Source organism: Ictalurus furcatus, chromosome 27, assembly GCF_023375685.1.
Source record: "Ictalurus furcatus strain D&B chromosome 27, Billie_1.0, whole genome shotgun sequence".
In the NCBI taxonomy this organism is placed as follows: domain Eukaryota; kingdom Metazoa; phylum Chordata; class Actinopteri; order Siluriformes; family Ictaluridae; genus Ictalurus; species Ictalurus furcatus.
Window position 1 is genome coordinate 366,999 of NC_071281.1, and position 20,365 is coordinate 387,363.

A 20,365-nucleotide genomic window follows, 5' to 3' on the forward strand; every position below is an offset into this window, starting at 1 on the left:
GAGAGAGGGAGAGAGAGAGAGAGGGAGGGTGAGGGAGACAGAGGGAGAGAGAGAGACAGAGAGGCAGAGGGAGAGAGAGAGACAGAGAGGCAGGGAGAGAGACAGCGAGAGAGACAGAGAGAGGGAGAGAGAGAGAGAGAGAGAGAGAGAGAGGGAGGGTGAGGGAGACAGAGGGAGAGAGACAGAGGGAGAGAGAGACAGAGAGGCAGAGGAAGAGAGAGAGGGAGAGAGAGACAGAGAGGCAGATGGAGAGAGAGAGAGGCAGAGAGAGAGAGTGGGAGAGGGAGGGAGAGAGACAGAGGGAGAGAGAGACAGAGAGAGAGAGAGAGAGTTAGTTCACACGTTGTTTTTTTTTCGTTTCATGCTGATAATATAAAAATAGAACAAATAATTAAATATTGATAAGCCTGCTTGTTCACAGGGTTTTTCGATTTTTATTACTGCAGAAAATACAATGAATACATAAGTAAATATTGATGACTGAAATATTGAATATTGATAAATAGTTATTTATACTCTCTCCAATAACTGCACGTCAATGGCTCAACCCTGCTCTTTGCCTCATGGCTGCATTACCACCTTGGGTTCGCATTATTTTTCTAATAATTCAACGGCCAGTCGTCAGTTATTCCTTACATATTTATGGAAAATCTAAATTGTCTGTCATTTTGTCTGTTGTTAGATCTGTGTTCTGCGGGGGACAGTAGACTAACTTTTCCGTTATTTCAGTTAATTTGGCGAAGTGATGTGGAACTGTAATGTGGTCAAGACCTGACTGGAACTACTTTAGCCGTGCGTTTACTGAAAAGTAATTGCACGCCTCAGAATGTCTGTCAGCCAATCAGAATCGAGACTTCTAAATCATACACAGAGATAAAACGGTGCAAAATGAAGCCGTGGGTTTAAGTGCTGTATGCAACTGTAACTGTTACTATGGTTACAGTTGTATATAGTCAGCGCTTTAACTTAGAATGGTGACTAAACTAATTGGAACTACCTGTGAATTCAACGGTTTGAACACACACCTTCCAACCAATCAGAATCGAGTATTCGAGCACACGTTCCGACCAATCAGAATCGAGTATTCGATTACTCACTTCTGATTGGTCGGAAGGTGTGCGTTCAATTGTAAAATTTATTGTGTAGGCCTACCAGTGTCAGAGAAATAACTGTAACGTACATTATTTATTTATGTCTGAGAAAACTATTGCTAAAATTTATTACATAACCTTTATTTTTTAATTAAATAGTTAGCTTTACTGTACTCACATTCCAATCATATATACAGCTTATAGCCAAATATCCAATCAGAAATGATCCTGGCAGAGCCAGGATGTGTGCAGAGAGAGCCTTTGGCAGGCTAAAAGCCAGATGGCGTTGCCTACTGAAGAGAAGCAATCACAACACAAGTAAGATCAATAAAGTTGTGGCAGCTTGTCGTACACTTCATAATTATTGTGAGAGCAGAGGTGAAATGCTGGAGTCTCATCCACTGGAAAATTTGGAAGATGAAGTGGACAAGGAAATGGGTGAGGAAGAGCTGGCAATGCCTGAACATGTCACTGGTCAAGACATTCACAGAGCTTTAACAAAGCATTTCAGTCAAATTTAAAATGAAAAGGGAACATTATGTATAAAGGTAATTCAACTTCCTTTTTTCTCAGATAATATAGTGACAGTTGTAAAATGTTTTTGTTCATAACATTTTTTTGTGAAAAATTCACAATAATCTGTATTTCATTGTTCAGTTTTAGTGATTATTGTGAAATGTTTTGTATTGTTCCAATTAACAGTTGGTATACTTTATTTTATTTTAAATGTAACAAGTGACTTCTGAACAGAATATTTTCAAAGTCTGAAAATTACATCTGTAAATAATAATAATAATATAATAATCATTAAAAAAAATAAAATGCTTAGTTCAACTTCAAGCATTACTGTGTTATGTTGGTCAATAAAAAAACAAAACAAAACCCACAGATTCACAATTCAAAACCATATCAGAAAATGTTTCAGATACTATTCTTATTAAAAAATAACATTCAAGTGTCTTCTCTTACAAAAAAAGTACCGGTTTCTTATGTGCAAAGGGTGCAACACTTAATGTATATATCCACACACTAAATTTGTTTCAGCAGCAACAAAAAATGTTTTTTGAAAAACTAACATGCACTGCATGAACAACAACAACTCAGTGAACAACATTTTTCAGTTGAATTTGTTTATCTCATGTAAAACTGATGAGTGGCACTTCGGTAGCATCGTCAGTGGAAATTTCCTGGTTATACACTGCAAATCTTTGACTTACCTGGAGAACAGGGGTGAGTGTGTGAAGCGTGGTTATCTACTCTGTTGTGCAGACTGGAGCAGAGAAAGGTGTTTGACTAGGTGCAGTATGGGTAGCTGCACTAATCACTTGGGCAAACATATGTAACATAGTTTGGTTCCATCTGGGTCTGCCAACACCTTTCTTCCAACTCCATTTGCAATCTGAAGCGTTCTCGCTCCAGTTCAACCTCTCTACGCTGTCGTTCCTCCTCTTCAGCAGCAAAGAATAATGGCTTTGTTGGTCAATCATGCTACTTAGCATAGATGTCACCTCTGTGATGGTGGTGGAACATCGGGTTGGTCGTTTTTCAACCGACAGCAGATGTATTCATCTTGGAGTGTCTGCTGTGATCATGTGATCATGATGATTGCTGTTGCTTTCACTCGCTCTACTGTTTTCAATAACACTGCTGCATCTCTCCAATTCTGAAAGGCACAAAATTAAGAAAAAATAATCAGTGGATAACTGATAAGAAGTTTATCACTCAAATAAACTCATTAGTTTATGTAATATGAACTAACAAGAAAAACTTCTTTTTGATAATTATCTATCGATCTATCTATCTATATATATATATATATATATCTATCTCTCTCTCTCTCTCTCTCTCTCTCTCTCTCTCTCTATATATATATATATATATATATATATATATATATATATATATATATGCTGTTAATTCATGACACCTAAAATAATAACTAATGGTAATTGATAGAACCTTACTGTAAAGTGTTTTGTGAGATCGTCAAGCTGAGAGAAGCAGATGATGTGCAGTGATGTACACTTGTTCAGTTGACTGAGGTGATGAAAAGCAGTGTGAAAGTAGCTAACGCGGTGTAGCTAGATGCATTTTGGAGTTGTAGTTTTTATTCCGATTGTATTATACAACTTCGAACAGGCCACTCACACTGGTACGACTATATATTTTTTCACAGTTGCGCAAAGAACTTTTCAGTCGCAAATGCAAGTGAAATGGTCGCACTGTAGTTTCAAACCAGTTTCAAAAGACAATCTTTAATATAGAAGAAGGAAAAGCTCACCTGTGGTCTCTGTGGAGTGGACCATCAGCAGCTGGACAACATGGAGTGCCACATCAGCTTCCTCACCCTGGGAGAGGACAGTCTGGACATCTTTGTTAGTAGCTTTACTCTGGAAGTATTGTATGATCATATGTGATGTGAATGTTCATAAAACTCGAAACCACTTCTCACACTGTCTAAATGGACAAGCAGCTGTTCTCCCCTTTTAAATGTGCATTTTCAAATGAGAGAAAACTTCTCTCACAAGTGGCACTGCACAAGTCAGCGTGATATGTTAGCTCAGCTGCACCACACAATCTTGTATATCACCACATCGTTTACCATGAAATATTTCTTAATTTAAAACCAAACATGCCCTTAGGAATAGTGTAATTAAACATAGTTTAGATGACCAGTTTTAGTTCAGCTGGATTCCTGATCATTTTAACCTTAATCAAATTACTGCCACAATTTATAAATCTACTACAGGATAAACCAACATGAAGACCAGAGAGCTGTCTGTGTGGTCTGTGTCATTCCATGGCTTGGGCTTGCATGGCTGCTTCTGGAATGGGCTCCCTAATTTTTTTTGATGCTAGCAGCAGAATGAATTCAGAAGTCTACAGAAACAGTCTGTCTGTCAATTTACAGAGAAATGCATTCAATCTAATTGGGTGAAACTTCATCATGCAGCAAGACAATGACCAAAAAAAGCACTGTCAACACAACAAATGACTTCATCGGGGGGAAAAGTGGAAGGTTTTAGACTGGCCAAGTCAGTCACCAGACCTTCACCCAACTGAGCAGCATTTCACCTCCTGAAGAGGAGACTGAAGGGAGAAACCGCACAAAACAAACAACAACTGAAAGAAACTGCAGTATGAGCCTGGATAAGCAACACAAAAGAAAAAGGCAACAGTTTGGTGATATAAGTGGGTCACCACTTGATGCAAGCAAGGGATATGCAATCAAATATGAAGTGTTATTTACTTTAATTTACTTTAAGACTGTCTGTTAAATTAGTTTTGCTCACCTAAAAATTGGGTGATCTGCCAGAAAAGGTGCCATGTTCTAAGATGTTTAACACATCTAGATGTAAATATCAGGAAATAAAAGCTGAAATTCATTCAATTCATGAAAATCATTTCATATTCATCTTTTGATCTCAAACCTAAATGTATTCACTGTATTGCAAAAGCAAAAGAATTGGCCTTGCCAGGGCTGTACTAGGCCTAATCAGTTCAAATATAAGTTAGCCTAATAATGTTGATAAATATGATAGTTTACATTCTATAAATGTCTAAAGTCTAAATCAATACCTATAACAGTCTATCCTATATATTGTAATTCATAAAAATGATATATTTCAAGTTTTTCCACTTAAAACAGGGTCATCTATCCTTTTTCTTTTCTTTTCAATAATCCATACAAAATCATCATTCGTCTATGATTCTAGATGTTGTAGAAATAATACAATACTAAACCCATAGAAGCAGGGAAATGGTTTAAAAACAGCTAAAAAGCAAAATTTTCAAATTGGGGGCCGGGGTTTTCCCTTAATTTTCCACATCAAAAAAGACACGATGCCACTAAGTACAGTGGAGAAAGTGTTCTTCCATTTTCGTTTTTTATACTGCATGGAGGTATATTATGTTGTCAAAAAAAATAAATACATACTTTGAGCAGTATTAGAAATGGTTTATTCAGTCTGCATTATTGAGAAAGATACTCTTTAAAAACTGTGATAGTGTTATGAAATTCCATATAGTGATAATGATCAAGATCGATCAACATAGAAAAAATAATCATGATAACATTTTTGGGCATATCACCGATCTTTAACTGTAGGCCTTTTTTTTTGAGGGGAGGGAGGGTGTCTTGGAAACATATTCAATATAAAAATCAGGTCGGGACTTAAAAAAAAAAAAAAAAAAAAAAAAAAAAACTTCTCCAATGTACATGTGCAATGAGAAGACAACCACCATGATTTAATACTGATATACATATATAACATACACTGAATATTCTGATAGGGTAAATATACAGTGCTGTATGTATATATTTGATATAATGTTGGTTTATATATATATATATATATATATATATATATATATATATATATATATATATATATGAGAGAGAGAGAGAGTAATAATTGTCCCGAGATCTTTGAGATTGGCAGGACTCACAGTGAAACGAAAGAAGTGGGCTTCCAGTTGGGACCTCAAATTTGAGGTGGGCACAAATGACTCGGGTGGACTTCCTTTATTAGCGGGAGATGGGGGTGGTTGAGTCGGTTGAATTCTGAGGAGAATGCACCTGTGGGTAATTGTACTAATAAGGGGTCTGTGTTGCAGTGAGAAGCAGGGGAGGAAATAAAAAGGAGAGTGTGATGCAGATGCTGAGCCATGCTGAACTGAACTGTATGTGTGTCTCAGAGTGAAGCCTCAAAGTAGAAAACTCAGAGGCAAAAGGAATAAAATGTGTGTGAAAGTGTGTTTAATCTAGATTTCAATTCCGTGTTGCAGGAAACATTATGGGTTAATCATAATGTCACAATTTATCCAAATTATTTATTAGTTTTCTAAAGTCCATCTACAGCCAGCCATTTGAGGAGAAGTCTGCTTGAAGATTTTCTAACTCCACCTCGGACAAAGGCTGCAGAGGGGAGCGGCATACACCCCCCTTGTATCCAAACCACTCCATTGCTTGCTTTAGGGCAGGAATACCAAACTTCCGTGTGACCTAACAAAATAGGAGTGCAGACAAAATATTTAATCAGATCCTTTCATTTTAAAAGTTTTTAAGTTAATTAAATTTGAGTGTGATTTTATTTAATGTAACATGACCTACTGAGCATGTAAACATAACAGTGATGAATCTCTTGTTTTAATTATGGAATTGTGAGTAATTTTCTTTTGTCATCCCAACCTTCATTTATGTTCAGTAGGGGTGTTTGCAAATATGAATATATTATTGAAAAGATAATGTGTCCTAAACAAACACAAATACAGATACGCCCAGTAGGTGGATTTTTTATTTATTTATCTATTTTAGATGCACACATACAGACAGTAGATGGATTATTTAGTTGTTATTTTTTAAAAGCTTTGCAAAAAGCTTCACAGTAGGCGTGGATCCCAGAGGACATGTAGACATGTTATTCTTATTTTTCTCAGTCTTTTTGGAGAACCAGTGGTTAACAGTGCTGGACAATTATGATTAGCAATATCTGCAATACTTATACATTATACATGGAACCTACGGTGGCTGACAGGGGCCAACGTGCTGCAAATACAGAAATCACATGCAAATACAGAAAACGTCTGTGTTACCCGTTTCCCTGAGAAGGGAACAAGACGTTGCGTGAGCTCCACGCTGTGGGAATCACCTTCGCATGTGACTGGAATCTGAAGCTTGTGCAACATCATGCCTCTTTATAGGCCTGCTGTGATCAGGTGATGTGGCAATTAAGCATGTTGCGTAATATAAAAATGGCACCTGTGAACCGTGCCGTCAGCCTCTATTATCTTAAGCGAAGATGCAATCCACAGGCAAGCCCCAGTATGACAAAGCTACGCAAGGTCTCGTTCCCTTCTAAGGGAACAGGGTTACATACGTAACCCAGACCCCTTCTCAGCGAACAGGGTTACATGCGTAACCCAGACGTTTCCTTTTAAAGGGAACTCTCAACATTGCGTGTGATCCATGCTGTGGGAAGACAATACCCACTCCGTCATACTGAAGGTGTGGCCTGTATAAAAAGATCAGAGCCCAAGGGTCACTACAAGACACTTGAGCCCGTGGTGGAATGTATATCCAGGCTGTAATATCGAATTAAAATGTGTGGCATGGACTACCCCACACCCTACCTTTGGACAAAGCCTTCAAGGAGGCGACACCCCTAGTGGAATGAGCCCTTATGCCAGAGGTGTAGCAAGACTGCGCGCCTCATAAGCGATAGAGATTGCTTCCACGGTCCAATTAGAGATGCACTGTTTCGACACCGCATCACCTCTACTGTCGCTGCCAAAGCAGACCAGCAGCTGCTCCGACTCACGCTACTGGCCGGAACGGTGGACGTAAGCACAGAGAGCCATTACTGGACACCATCGGTGCAATTTCTCTTGTTCCGGTGTGAGGAACGGAGGAGGGCAGAAAGCCTGCAACACTACTGGCTGGGCGGCAGACGTAGGCACTTTAGGATAGAGGAAGGCCATGGCTAATCCAGGGGCAAAGTCAAGGCAGGAAGGGGCAACAGAGAGAACTTGTAGATCTCCTACTTGCTTGAGAGATGCCAGGGCCAGCAAAAGAGCTACCTTTAGACTCAGAAGCATCTCTGAGGTTCACACTAAGGGCTCAAATGGGACACCTGACAGACCTTTCAGGACCACAGAGAGGTCCCAGGAAGGTATGTGTGGTCTAGCTTCTGCCGCCTGACACCATGCATAAACCTTGATGTTAGAGGATGTTGCCCCACAGACGCTCCATAGATAGGGGCATGGTTGACCGAAATGTGTGGCAAGCCTAATGTGTATATTAAATAATTAAGAATATTGGGGGTGTTTTTATGCGTCTCCTAAAATGTCACAGGAAGTGCAACAAAATTTGATTACCCCCAGTTTGTGGTCATATTTACTGTATGTATGGATATGAGAACTGTTACACTCTTGCCCATGTAACATTTTTCAGTAATTGGAATACAAGTTTTTAACCAAAAGTTTATGTCAAGCCCTTTAGAGCGAACAAGCATAAATGTTAACACAATTTTGCAGTATTGAGTGAAAATGGTTATATGAACCTCACCGCCAAGTTTGGTTCAATAAGACGGTATTGGAGTTCTTTGGCTTTGTCCCATTGTCCTGATGTACATAGCTGTGCTAGCTCACACACCTGCTGACCCAAAACATTTGCTAAAGCACATACACCTCCAACAGCACCTTCAAAAGAAAGAAAGAACACTCAAGGCCAATGCACAATTAGTAATTACTTCATCAGAAGAAGAAGAAGAGAAGGGGGGAAAGAAAAAAAAATTAATGTCACATGCAAAATGTATGCTTATTTACTGTATATATACACAATTCCTAAAAGTACTTCATTCAGATCTTTCAGACAGTGGTAAATATTTAAATAAAGGTAACTAAAGTGTGAATCTATCCAGATATACTGCGAATGTAAAATAAAGGTATAGTGCCCTCCAATAATATTGGCACCCTTGGTTAATATGAGCAAAGAAGGCTTTGAAAATTTGTCTTTATTGTTTAACCTTTTGATCTTTTGTTATAAAAACTCAAAAAAAAAAAAAAACAAACAAACAAAAAAAACAACAACAACAAAAAAAAAGCAGCTCTGATTTCATGGATATCAAACAATTGCAAACATAACAGGTTTATCAAAAATATCTCTGTTAAATATAGGTGTGCAACAATTATTGGCATATTCAGTTCGAGGACTGGTTTGTGACAATAGATCTAAAAGACATATTTCTATGTGGAAATATCACCCAGTCATAGGAAGTTCCTGAGGTTCACGTTTGGAGGCAATGCAGACCAATATCTGGTTCTTCCCTTCAGGCTAGCTTTATCCCCTCGCACCTTCACAAAGTGCATGGATGCCGCTCTGGCTCCCTTGCAATTCCAGGGCATCCGTGCACTAAACTACCTGGATGACTGGTTAATTCTAGCACGTCTAAGACCGGCTAAGGTGTGGCCTTAGTCTTTGGAGCGGCCCTCATCTGGAGTGGCATATAAAACGCCTAGAAATGCTGGCTGTATTTCTAGCAGTAAAATTCTTTCTTCCTAAATTAAGAGGTCACCATGTGTTAGTCGTGACAGACAACACAGCGGTGGTCTCATATCAACCACCAGGGAGGGTCACGGTCGTGCCCTCTGTTGAGGCAGGCACAACTAATTCTTCTTTGGGCAGAGGGAAAGTTCTTGTCAGTGAGTGCAATGTACATGGAGGCTCCATCCTCAAGTGGTGGAGTACATATGGTGGAGGTTCAGCCAAGTGGAAGTGGATGTGTTCGCCTTTGAGGAGACAGACAACACATTGCCTGCTGTGGTTCGCCTTCACTCCTCCCGCACCATTGGGGGTGGACACCATGGTGCACATGTGGCCAAGGTCACATCTGTATGCTTTTCCCCTGATCACACTGCTCTCACAAGTTTAAGCGAGAGCTCACCAAGACCGTCTAATCTGCTGCTAGTAGCACCTTATTGGTCAGCTTGAATGTGGTTCTCAGATATAATATCCCTGCTAAATGGCACTCCTTGGGAGATTCCTGTCCACAGGGATCTACTGTCTCAAGCTGGAGGGCTTATTTATCACCCTCGGCTGGAACTATGGAAACTGTGGGTCTGGCCCCTGAGGGGCACCGGCTCATAGATTTTGGTCTCACAACTGAGGTTGTAGAGACCATGTTGAACGCTAGAGCACCATTTATGAGGAAATTGTATGCGCTCAAGTGGCAACTTTTTGTCTTGTGGTGTGAGGAACGTCAGCTAGACCCAGTGAACTGCGCAATACCTACAGTCCTGGAATTCTTACAAGGTTGTTTCAGCAGGGTTGGCTCCTTCTACAATCAGGGTCTACGTGGCCACCATTTCAGTCAGCCACAGCCCTATCGATGGAGCCTCTGTGGGGCAACATCCTCTGACACCGAGGTTTATGTGCAGTGTCAGGCAGCTGAGGCCCATCGCAGACCACACATACCTTCATGGGACCTTTCAGTGGTTCTTGAAGGTCTGTCATGTGCCCTGTTTGAGCCCTTTGTGTCAGCCAGCTCTGACATCTCTCAAGTGAGTAGGAGATCTACAAGCTCTCTCTGTTGCCCCTTCCTGCTTTGACTTTGCCCCAGGATTAGCCACAGTCTTCCTATATCCTAGGACATATTATATTCCTAAAGTGCCTATGTCTGCTGCCCAGCCAGTAGTGTTGCAGGCTTTCTGCCCTCCTCCGTTCCTCACACCAGAACAAGAGAAATTGCACCGACTGTGTCCAGTAAGGGCTCTCTGTACTTATGTCCACCGCTCCGGCCTGTGGCGTAAGTCAGAGCAGCTGCTGGTCTGCTTTGGCGGCGACAGTAGAGGTGATGCAGTGTCGAAGCAGTGCATCTCTATCGCTTATGAGGCGCACGGTCTTGATGCGCCTTGGAGCATAAGGGCTCATTTCATTAGGGGGGTTGCCTACTTGAAGGCTTTATCCAAAGGGGTATCCTTACAGGATGTGTGTGCTGCAGGGGGTGGTCTATGCCATATATTATATATATATTCCACCCCGGGCTCGAGTGTCTTGCAGTGACATACCCTCAGTATGATGGAGTGGGTATTGTCATTCCCACAGCATGAAGCTCACGCAACATTGAGTTCCCTTTGAAATGGAATGCCTGGGTTACACATGTAACCCTGCTCCCTGCGAAGGGAATGAGACATTGCGTACCTTTGTCATACTGGGGCATGCCTGTGAATTGCATCTTCACTTCAGATAAGGCTGATGGCGCGGTTCACAGGTGCCGTTTTTATATCATGCGACATGCTTAATTGCCAGGTCACCTGATTATGGCAGGCCTATAAGTAGGCATGATGTTACACAAGCTTCAGACGCGTGAGAGCACTTCCCACAGCATGAAGCTCACATTCCCTTCTCACAGAACATGGTTACATGCATAACCCAGACGATTTGAGGTTGTTTTTCTGCCAGAGGACCTGGACATTTTGTCAGGATACATGGCATCATGGACTCTCAGTTATCAACAGATATTAAATGAAAACCTGACTGCCTCTGCCAGAAAGCTTAAAATGGGCCGTGATTGGATCTTCCAATAGGACAATGATCCAAAACATGCATCAAAATCAACGCAAAAATGGTTTACTGACCACAAAATCAAGGTCCTGCCATGAACATCCCAGTCCCCTGACCTGAACCCCATAGAAAACCTGTGGGGTGAACTGAAGAGGAGGAATGGTCTAAGATCTCTTGCCATGTGTTCTCTAACCTCAGGCATTATCTGAGAAGACTCAGAGCTGTAATCTTGGCAAAGGGAGGTAGCGCAAAAATAATTGTCTAAAAGGGTGGCAATTATTGTTGCACACCTATATTTAACAAAAGGTAGATTTTTGATAAACCTGTGTTTTGTTTGCAATTGTTTGTTATCCATGAGAACAGAGTATTTTGTGATTTTTTTATTTTTATTTATTTTTTTTACAAAAGATCAAAAGGTTAAACAATAAAGACATTTTTCACAGCCTTCATTGCTCATATTTACCAAGGGTGCCAATATTAGTGGAGGGCACTGAATATAATACAAGTTGCATCACTCAAAATGTACAGTGGGTCCAAAAGTCTGAGACCACTACTGAAAATGCTTCTATTTTGCATTTTCTTTCTGATTTACTACATCAATTTTCATTTCATATTATATCATTGACAACAACTTGATTGAAAAATAGAATGTTTTAAATATGTCAGTTATAGTATACTGTATAGTTAAAGTATTTACTTTAGTATTTAAAGATTAGGCATAAGGAAATCTGACCTTCTGTACAAAGCAGGTAATATGATCAATATCATGAATTTGATTACATTTGAATAGGAACCTAGAAATAGTGTAGAATCTTGAATATAATTAAGATATTAAGCATTTACTTTCTTTGTTTTAAATATTTCAAAATTCTAAAAGCTTCTGTTTATTGCCAGTTTCAAATGAAAAACAAATCCCAGATTTTCAATGTGGTCTCAGAACCCACTGTAGTATGTTTCACTTAAAAAATGCAAATAAAAACATGTGTATTAGAAGTTGACTAGAGGATTGTCTCACCTACTGAATAGGCAGCCATGAGGAACCCAGCGGATCCTGCCAACACCTGGAAATCCTGTGATCTGGTTTTGTACACAATCAGACTTATTCTTGTAATCTATCAGTTACTCCCAATGAGAAAAGAGAAATGAGAAAAGAAATAATTATTTATGGACTCTCTGGATGTATACATCTGGCTACATTTCACAAAATGATGCATTATATGATGTGCCTAGTGTTGAAAATGTTAACTGCTATCAGCTGCAGTAAATACAGTGTGAAGTGGAAGTCCATGCATATGATACACATTCAATTCATATAGAATGATATGCACTCAACTATAGATTTACTGGCATGGCTAAATATAATGAGCGAAAATGAATGAACATACACTCACCATCCACTATATTAGGAACACCTGTACATTCATGCAGTTATCTAATCAGCCAATCATGTGGCAGTGCAATGCAAAAAACATGCAGATACCAGGTGATCTTTTTTTTTAATCTTCAACTGGCCAGTTTGGATGAGCCTGTGCCTTTGAGTGGGCTCAGAAGACCATACTGGATTCCACTCCTGTCAGCCAAGAACAGGAATCTGAGGCAATCATGGGCAGAAACTGGACCAAACTGGACAGTAAACAAAAATCACCTGCTCTATTTCCAGTCATCAACTGGACAGTTTCAGTGAGTCTGTGTCCATGATAGCCTCAGATTCTTGTTCTTGGCTAACAGGAGTGGAACTAGATGGTGTTCTGCTGTTGAAGCCCATCTACCTCAAGGTTCGACATGTGCCTTCTGAGATTCTTTTCTGCTCATCATGTGCTTATTTGAATTACTATTTGACTTCTTGTCAGCTTAGACCAGTCTGGTCATTCTCCTCTGATCTCTCCCACAAACAAGGTGATTCAGCCTACAGACTCTCTGCACACAGGATTATTTTTTTTGTTTTTCACTTCATTCTGTGTAAACTCTAGAGACGGTTGTGTGTGAATTTCCCATTTTCTGAAATACTCAAACCAGCTCATCTGGCACCAACAACCATGGCACAGTTAAAGTCACAGAGATCACACTTTATTCCCTATTCTAATGTTTGATGTGACCATTAACTGAAGCACTTGGTCTTTATCTGCATGATTTTATGCACTGTGCTATTGCCACAATAGCTGATTGAATAACCGCATAAATGAGCAGGTGTTCCTATTAAAGTGGACGGTGAGAATGTGTGTATATCGTACCCTCCATAAGAATTGGAACAGCAAGGCTAATTCTATTGTTTTTGCTATACACTAAAGACATTTGGGTTTGAGATCAAAAGATGAATGAGATTATAGATCAGAATTTCAGCTTTCTTTCCTGATATTTACATCTACTGTAGATGTGTTAAACAACTCAGAACATGGCACCTTGGGGGGTTGAATACAGTATATTCTTCAGGAGATTAAATGCATGGTTAGTTGAGTTAAGGTCTGGTGATTGTCATGGCCAGTCTAAAACCTTTCACTTTTTCCACCTTCCACTTTTTCCTTTATTGAGTTGGCAGTGTGTTTTTGGGTCATTATCTTGCTGCAAGATGAAGTTCCTCCCAATTAGATTGGATGCATTTCTCTGTAAATTGGCAAACAATGTTTCTGTAGAATTCACGCTACCATCATAAGTTGCATCATCAATAAAGAGCCTGTTCCAGAAGCAGCCATGCAAGCCCAAGCCATGAGACGACCTGCACCGTACTTGACCAATGAGCTTTTATGTTTTGAGCTGATCCTTTCTTTCCCCACACTTTGACCTTTCCATCACTTTTATAGAAGTTAATCTTGGTTCCAGAACTTTTGTAGCTCATCTCTGTACAGGTGCATCTAAAAAAATTTGAATATCGTGGAACAGTTCATTCCCCCCCATAGTTCAATTCAAAAAGTGGAACTTACATATATTCTAGATTCATTACGCAAAAAGTGAAATATTTCAAGGCTTTCTTTGTTTTAAAAATCCAGTACCTCAAAATATTAGAATAAAGAATTTATTATACAGAAATGTCGACCTGAGAAGATCTGTAATCAGCTAATTAACTCAAAACTCTTGCAAAGGTTTCCTGAGCCACAGGCTAAACCCAGGGCTCAAACCAAGAGTAAACATTCAGAGCTATCTAACAGGGCACACCTGAACAACAAAAAATACTGGTCAGTCACATGTTCCAATATTTTTGGTCACTTGAAAAATTGGTGGATTACAAAAAAGGTTGTTTAATGCATCTAGGTTTAAATATCAGGAAATGAACGCTGAAATTCTGATCTATTTTCTCATTCATCTTTTTATCCCAAACCCAGATGTCTTCACTGTGTAGCAAATTGGCCATGTTATTCCGATACTTTGGGAGGGGACTATATATACACGTACAGCACCATAGAAAAAACAAAAGTATGTGCAAATAATATCATTATTTTAAAAAATGAATTACTAAGTGAACTTTTTTGTTAGGAAAAGTAAGCAGTTTTTTTGGTGTTTCTCTTGAATGGTGCCAACATTTTTGTTCATTCATTCATTCATCCATCTTCAATAACTGCATTCCGCATTGGATCCAGAGCTTATCCCAGGAACACTGGTGCGAGGTGGGAAAATATGCTGAATCGGATGTTAATTCATAGCAGGACACCATGCACACTTTTACACTAGGGGCAATTTCATAGCCAATCTACCTATCTGCATGTTTTTAGGAGGTGGGAAGGAACTAAAGAATGTGATTGTGTTGACAGGCATACATTAAGGAACAACAGAATTAACTGGTTGGTTTCTTAACCCAAACATATGATTTAGTAAATAAATAAAAAATAATAATAAAATGAAAGTAGCTCTTACATCTCCACCACTATCTTTGATGCCAACTATATTTGGATGCTGTGATAGCTGTACTACTGCATCCACAGGCAGATCCAGAAAAGTGTTGGCTGGCACATTATATAGAACAATGGGTATAGGACTGGAATCTGCTACCTGTGTGTTAAAGGATGGAGTATTAAAGCATCAGTAACACTATTATTTAGTACAGTAAATAGAATTTTACAGACTAATAAGCAGTAAAAGCTTAAGTCAATCTATATGCTTGGAAAAACCGCAGTGTATAGCCCCAAGTAAACAATTGTTATGTAATGCTCATATGCAGCACAAATCAGGTCTTAACACAAACATATTTATATGTACCATGGTAGGTTAACCCCATGATGTTAAAAAAAAAAAACAAAAAAACAAAAAATTCTTTAAAAATGACCAAGAACCCCACCATTACTTATTGAACATTTTATTACACAACTCACCTGTGTATAGTGGTGAATAAGAGCACTGCTATTCATTCTTCCATGATAAAAACATGGCGTCACTACCAACACACAATCAGCACCTGCACTGGCCATACTCTCACTCATTTGGATTGTGGCTCTTGTGGCTAGAGAGAACATACAAAAGATTCTACTTATAATTTGATTACATAGTGGACTGCACTGATAATATGGAGCAGGGGTGTCAAACTCAAATTCTACCAAGGCCACATCAGCATATCATCAGCTGTACAACAAATTTGAATCTTCATAAAGTTCTCATTCAAAAGCTAAGACATGGGCGTGGAGGAGGGGCTCTGTAGTGCCCCCTTTTGACTAAAGTGGTAGGGTCAGTTTTGCCTACAGTCACCAAACTCGGTACATATTTTGTTCTCATCAATCTGGACAACTTTTGATCGTCTGCTACAGGAATACTGGGAGTCCAATCAGTTTGCCGAGTTTGGTGGAAGTAGCTTGAAAGCTCAAGGTGAAAGCTCAAAATTTTTAATGCAAGTCAATGGGAAATTTGGCCATTTTGAGCTTCTGTAACGGGAATTTTGTAATTCCGATCACTTAGAAAAGTCATAGTAACTCGAGTCAGGCTGAAGGTCAGTGCTGAGTTTCCTGCATGCAGCTTGAAAACTCTGGGAGGAGTAGCAATTTTTATTTTTTTTAAATCTTCAGAAGAATAACTAGACATACACATTTCCTGAAGAAAATGTCAGTGGTGCTTGCCATAATAAAATTCGGCACTGGGCAGTCGCTATTGTGATGCAAGTGACTGCAAGAGAGCCAAACATTAAGTCTGTATAATGTCCTGGTGGTGAAAAATGGCTAATTCAAGATGTTATACGGTTGCGAGGGTGCTCTAAATGTTTGCTAGGGTGTTGCTAGGTGGTTGCTAGGGTGTTATGGGTGGTTGCTAGGGTGTTGCTAGGTGGCTGCTAGGGTGTTGCTAGGTGGTCGCTATGCCGTTGCTAGGTGGTTGCTACGGAGTTCTGGGTGGTTGCTAGGCGGTTGCTAGAGTGTTCCAGGTGGTTACAAAGCGGATGCTAGGGTGAATTAGCATGTTTAAAACACTGACAACAAGACTTAGCATGTTGCTAGCATGAACTAGCATGTTGCTAGAAGGTTTCAGCACATTGCTAGCATGAATTAGCATGTGGCTAGCATGATTAACCATGTCACTAGCATGAATTAACATATTGTTAGAATAGTTTAACATGATTCTAGCATGAATTAGCATGTTTTAACATATTGCTAACATTTTTCTAACAGAATTAGCATGTTGCTAGCATGAATTAGCATGTTTTAACATATTGCTAGCATTTTTCTAACAGAATTAGCATGTTGCTAGCATGAATTAACATGTTTTAATACACTGCTAACATGATTTAGCTTGTTGCTAGCATGTTTTACCTGTTTGACACACTGCTAACATGACAGACTGTGCTGAGTTTCTTGGAAGTAGCATGAAAGCTCAAGTGAGAAATTTTCAATGGGAATTTTGGCCACTTTGAGCTTCCATATCAGGAATTCCAGAATTCTGATGCCTTATAAAAGTCATAGCACACCTCTCAATAAGTCGATCGATTTGACACCTCATTCATGGAACTATGACAAACGGTGCAAAGAATAATAAGAAGTATTGCAAGAGAACAATAGTTATGCTTTACAAGCACCACTAATACTACTACTACTAATAATAATAATAATCTTAAAAATAGTAGATCAGTATGTTGCCTAAATAATAAGTATGCAAGAGAACAATAGTGATGCTTTGCTTCACAAGTACCATTAATAATAATTAAGCATATAAAGCAGAACAGTATGGTTGTGTGTTTGTGTTAAACACACAAACACCATTCCCCAAAGTGACTCAAATTAGTCATTTTGTTAGTAATAAATGAATCTTTTAGCCCAGACTCTGATCACTACTTTTCACCATTAGGAAAAAATGGTCCAATTCCATATTCATGCGCTATATAATTCTAGTAATTCATTCAGTAGTAAATCAGCTTGCAAGTTTGCATGTGGTTTTACATCAGGGCCACAGTGTACTGAGTCGACAACTTTAACAATTATTTGTCTTTTAATTTGAAATTAATCTTGTCTTGTGCCTTACATATAAACATACAGTCTATCAATATCCTTTGTGGGTGTGTCTTAATAGAGTGTGTGAGCAGGTGTTCCTGAAAAAGAAAATAATACATGAATAAATAATTCCATATGTTCATGGTTGTTAAATGTTCAATCTTCATGTTGATGTGATTATGATATTTTACATTTACGTTGTATACATACTCAAATATACACCAGGAGTTGGTCCAAAGTGTCCTACAGGTGTTTAATTGGATTGGGATCTGGTGTCTGTGAAGGCCATAGCATAGTAGCATATTTAAATAATTTTCATGCTCATCAAGTTATTCAGTGGACCCTTGTACCCTATGGAGGGAGGTACTGTAATCCTGGAAAACAGTAGTAAATGTTTAACTTTGTGTAGATTTACAGTGATCTTTCCCTCTAAGAGAATAAGTGGATGCAAACCAAGCCACCAGAATGTCCCACTGCATAACAACACTAGATTTCCCTTTCTCACCCATCTGTATGCGAATAGGAGAAAACATGAGATGATGCGAACTCGTTTATTAATGGTTGGTGAATCACAAACATCCAGAAGCATCTTACATTCACAGCCAGATCCAGCCATCACAAGCTTTGATGGAGGCAGAGCTTCTCGAACTCTTCTTACAACATCTATGCGCTCTTCGGTTGTCAGATATGGATACTCTCCATTAGAGCCCTGCACCACAAGACCTGACAGTACAATGAGAATTGGAGTAAGACTTTATTTTTATGGGTACGAATGGCAAGAAGACTTTTATGAATACACTAGATGGTGAAATTTTCTAATTATTGTATTCAACCTTCTAAAACAGTATATTCTATATAAACAGTTTCTGAATAAGCACCACTGCTGAATAAGCACATTTCATTATATATATATATATAAGATGGTAATGCTTACCTTTAAAGGGTATACTGCCATATTTTCGTAGATTTTCATCTAGGCTTTGATAATCCACATTTCCTTTCTGTGTAAATGGAGTGGCAATGGGAGGATAAATCCCACCAATATCAAGCCTTTGACCAGCATGTTGACTTACACTTCTCCAGAGAGAACTAAATTCTCTTCTGTATGAGTAATTAAAAATCCTGGCCAACATAATTCCTTTGATTTTTGGTATTTAAACAGAGTAGACAGACCAGATCAGCCGGTCAGGTTCCGAGGGTGGAGACGAAGTTCGCGGTCGATAAACAGGTGAGGGTCAGGCAGGCAAACAAACACAACGAGGCTAGGCAGAAAACGAGGTCGAGGACGGAAACACTGGTCAAAAGTCACTTTGTAAACACACGAGAAAAACGCTTGGATAATGGCAGAGAACAAATCAATTGAACATTACTTCACAAAGTCTCTTCGCTCCCAAAGTCTCTCTCATGCTGTGGTGTGTGTGTGTGTGTGTGTAATGAGATGCAGGTGTGTGTGGGAAGTGTAGTCCTCAGCGGCCATGTTTGTATCACGCGGTGCCTCCTGGGAAACTGAGTCGTGGCTGGGCTGAGAGAGACACAGCCTAACACTTGATATGTGACAGAAACGGTTCATTTCAGTTGATGTGCACTTTGTACTCTAAAAATCGACAGGTTCAGGGAGGAGGAAAATCATGATTAAAACACACACAGAAGTGTGACAAGCACACTAAAATAGTTTTTAGCCTCTCTCTTATTTTAATGTTCAACATGTATTTGCATTAGGACAAAATTTATCTGAGAATTTGCTGTGTGACCTGAACGTGTTCACTGACAGATAATGAGCAACTGGTCTGTAGTGGAACCTGTTAATGATTAAAAATTAAGTTTGGACATTGGAATCTTTTTTTTTTCTTGGTTAGCTGTTTTTTTGTTATGAGGGCCCGAGCACTGCTGGTGCGAAGCCCTGTTGGATCTGCTCTGTTTATTATTATTGTCCCGTTCTCAAATGAATCGCATTTTAGAGGACCTACACATACCCGAAAACTCACGAAACTTTGCAGGCGCATCAGAACCGGTGAAAATTTACATCTGATAGAGAGTCCAGAATTGAGTGTGGCAAAATGACTCGATAGCACCAACTACAATATTTGAATGATGTGCACCTCGCGCTAGGTTTCACCTACATGTTTGAAATTTGGTAAACAGGTGTAACATGCCCATACGTACAAAAACGTCTCTTGAACCCATGCCCTAAACTCAACAGGAAGTCAGCTATTTAGATTTTTCTCTTAAATTTTTGCTCCGTTTTTTTTGCCATTTCCAGGCCTCGTACTTTAACAAACTCCTCCTAGAGATTTCATCAGATCGGCATCATATTTGGTCAGTCTCATCTAAAGGCATTGTCGATGCTAAATTGCAAAGCTTTTGAGTTTTCACTGCACGGTGTGAGCGTGGCGGTCTCACAAATTTCGATGTTTTGCCATAAAAAATTAAGTTGTTATAACTCAAACATAGAATGTCCATTCTGCTCCAAACTTCAGAGGTTTGATAAAATTCCAGGCCTGAAGACATCTACATGCCAATATTCAGTTGTAGTCATAGCGCCACCAGCTGGCAACATGTACTGTCATGTTTTACACTAACTCAGACATACAATGTTCAACCTGCACCAAACTTCACATGTTTTGTACAAAACCTGGCCTGAGGCTACATACATGCCAATATTCAGTTATAGTCATAACGCCACCTGCTGCCAACATGGTTCTGGCAGGTTTTACACTAACTCAGACATAATGTTCAACTTCACATATTTGATACGAATCCTGCCCTGAAGACGCCTACATACCAATATTCGGTCATCATTATACCGCCACCTGCTG

The 20,365-nt window shown here is 39.4% G+C and overlaps 1 protein-coding gene across 1 annotated transcript; it reads right to left on the bottom strand.

Annotated features, from left to right (window-relative positions):
• Positions 1-5,938: 5,938 nt before the first annotated feature.
• Positions 5,939-18,975, bottom strand: hoga1 (4-hydroxy-2-oxoglutarate aldolase 1). Its single transcript, XM_053616486.1, has 7 exons — positions 18,484-18,975; positions 18,144-18,272; positions 15,456-15,583; positions 15,001-15,135; positions 12,170-12,266; positions 8,158-8,291; positions 5,939-6,096 (listed from the first exon to the last, which is right to left on the bottom strand). The coding sequence occupies exons 1-7, from the start codon at positions 18,680-18,682 to the stop codon at positions 5,947-5,949; spliced, it is 972 nt and encodes a 323-aa protein (XP_053472461.1). The 5' UTR covers positions 18,683-18,975; the 3' UTR covers positions 5,939-5,946.
• Between the last annotated feature and the right edge of the window lie 1,390 nt (positions 18,976-20,365).

Bases quoted from the DNA above. Each gene is read 5' to 3' on its own strand.
- hoga1 (XM_053616486.1), bottom strand. From the start codon at position 18,682: ATGTTGGCCAGGATTTTTAATTACTCATACAGAAGAGAATTTAGTTCT. The intron at 18,273-18,483 runs GTAAGCATTACC...TTGTACTGTCAG, and splicing joins TGGCAGTATACCCTTTAAAG to GTCTTGTGGTGCAGGGCTCT. The intron at 6,097-8,157 runs GTGAGGTTCATA...CTATTTTGTTAG, and splicing joins TTATTGAACCAAACTTGGCG to GTCACACGGAAGTTTGGTAT.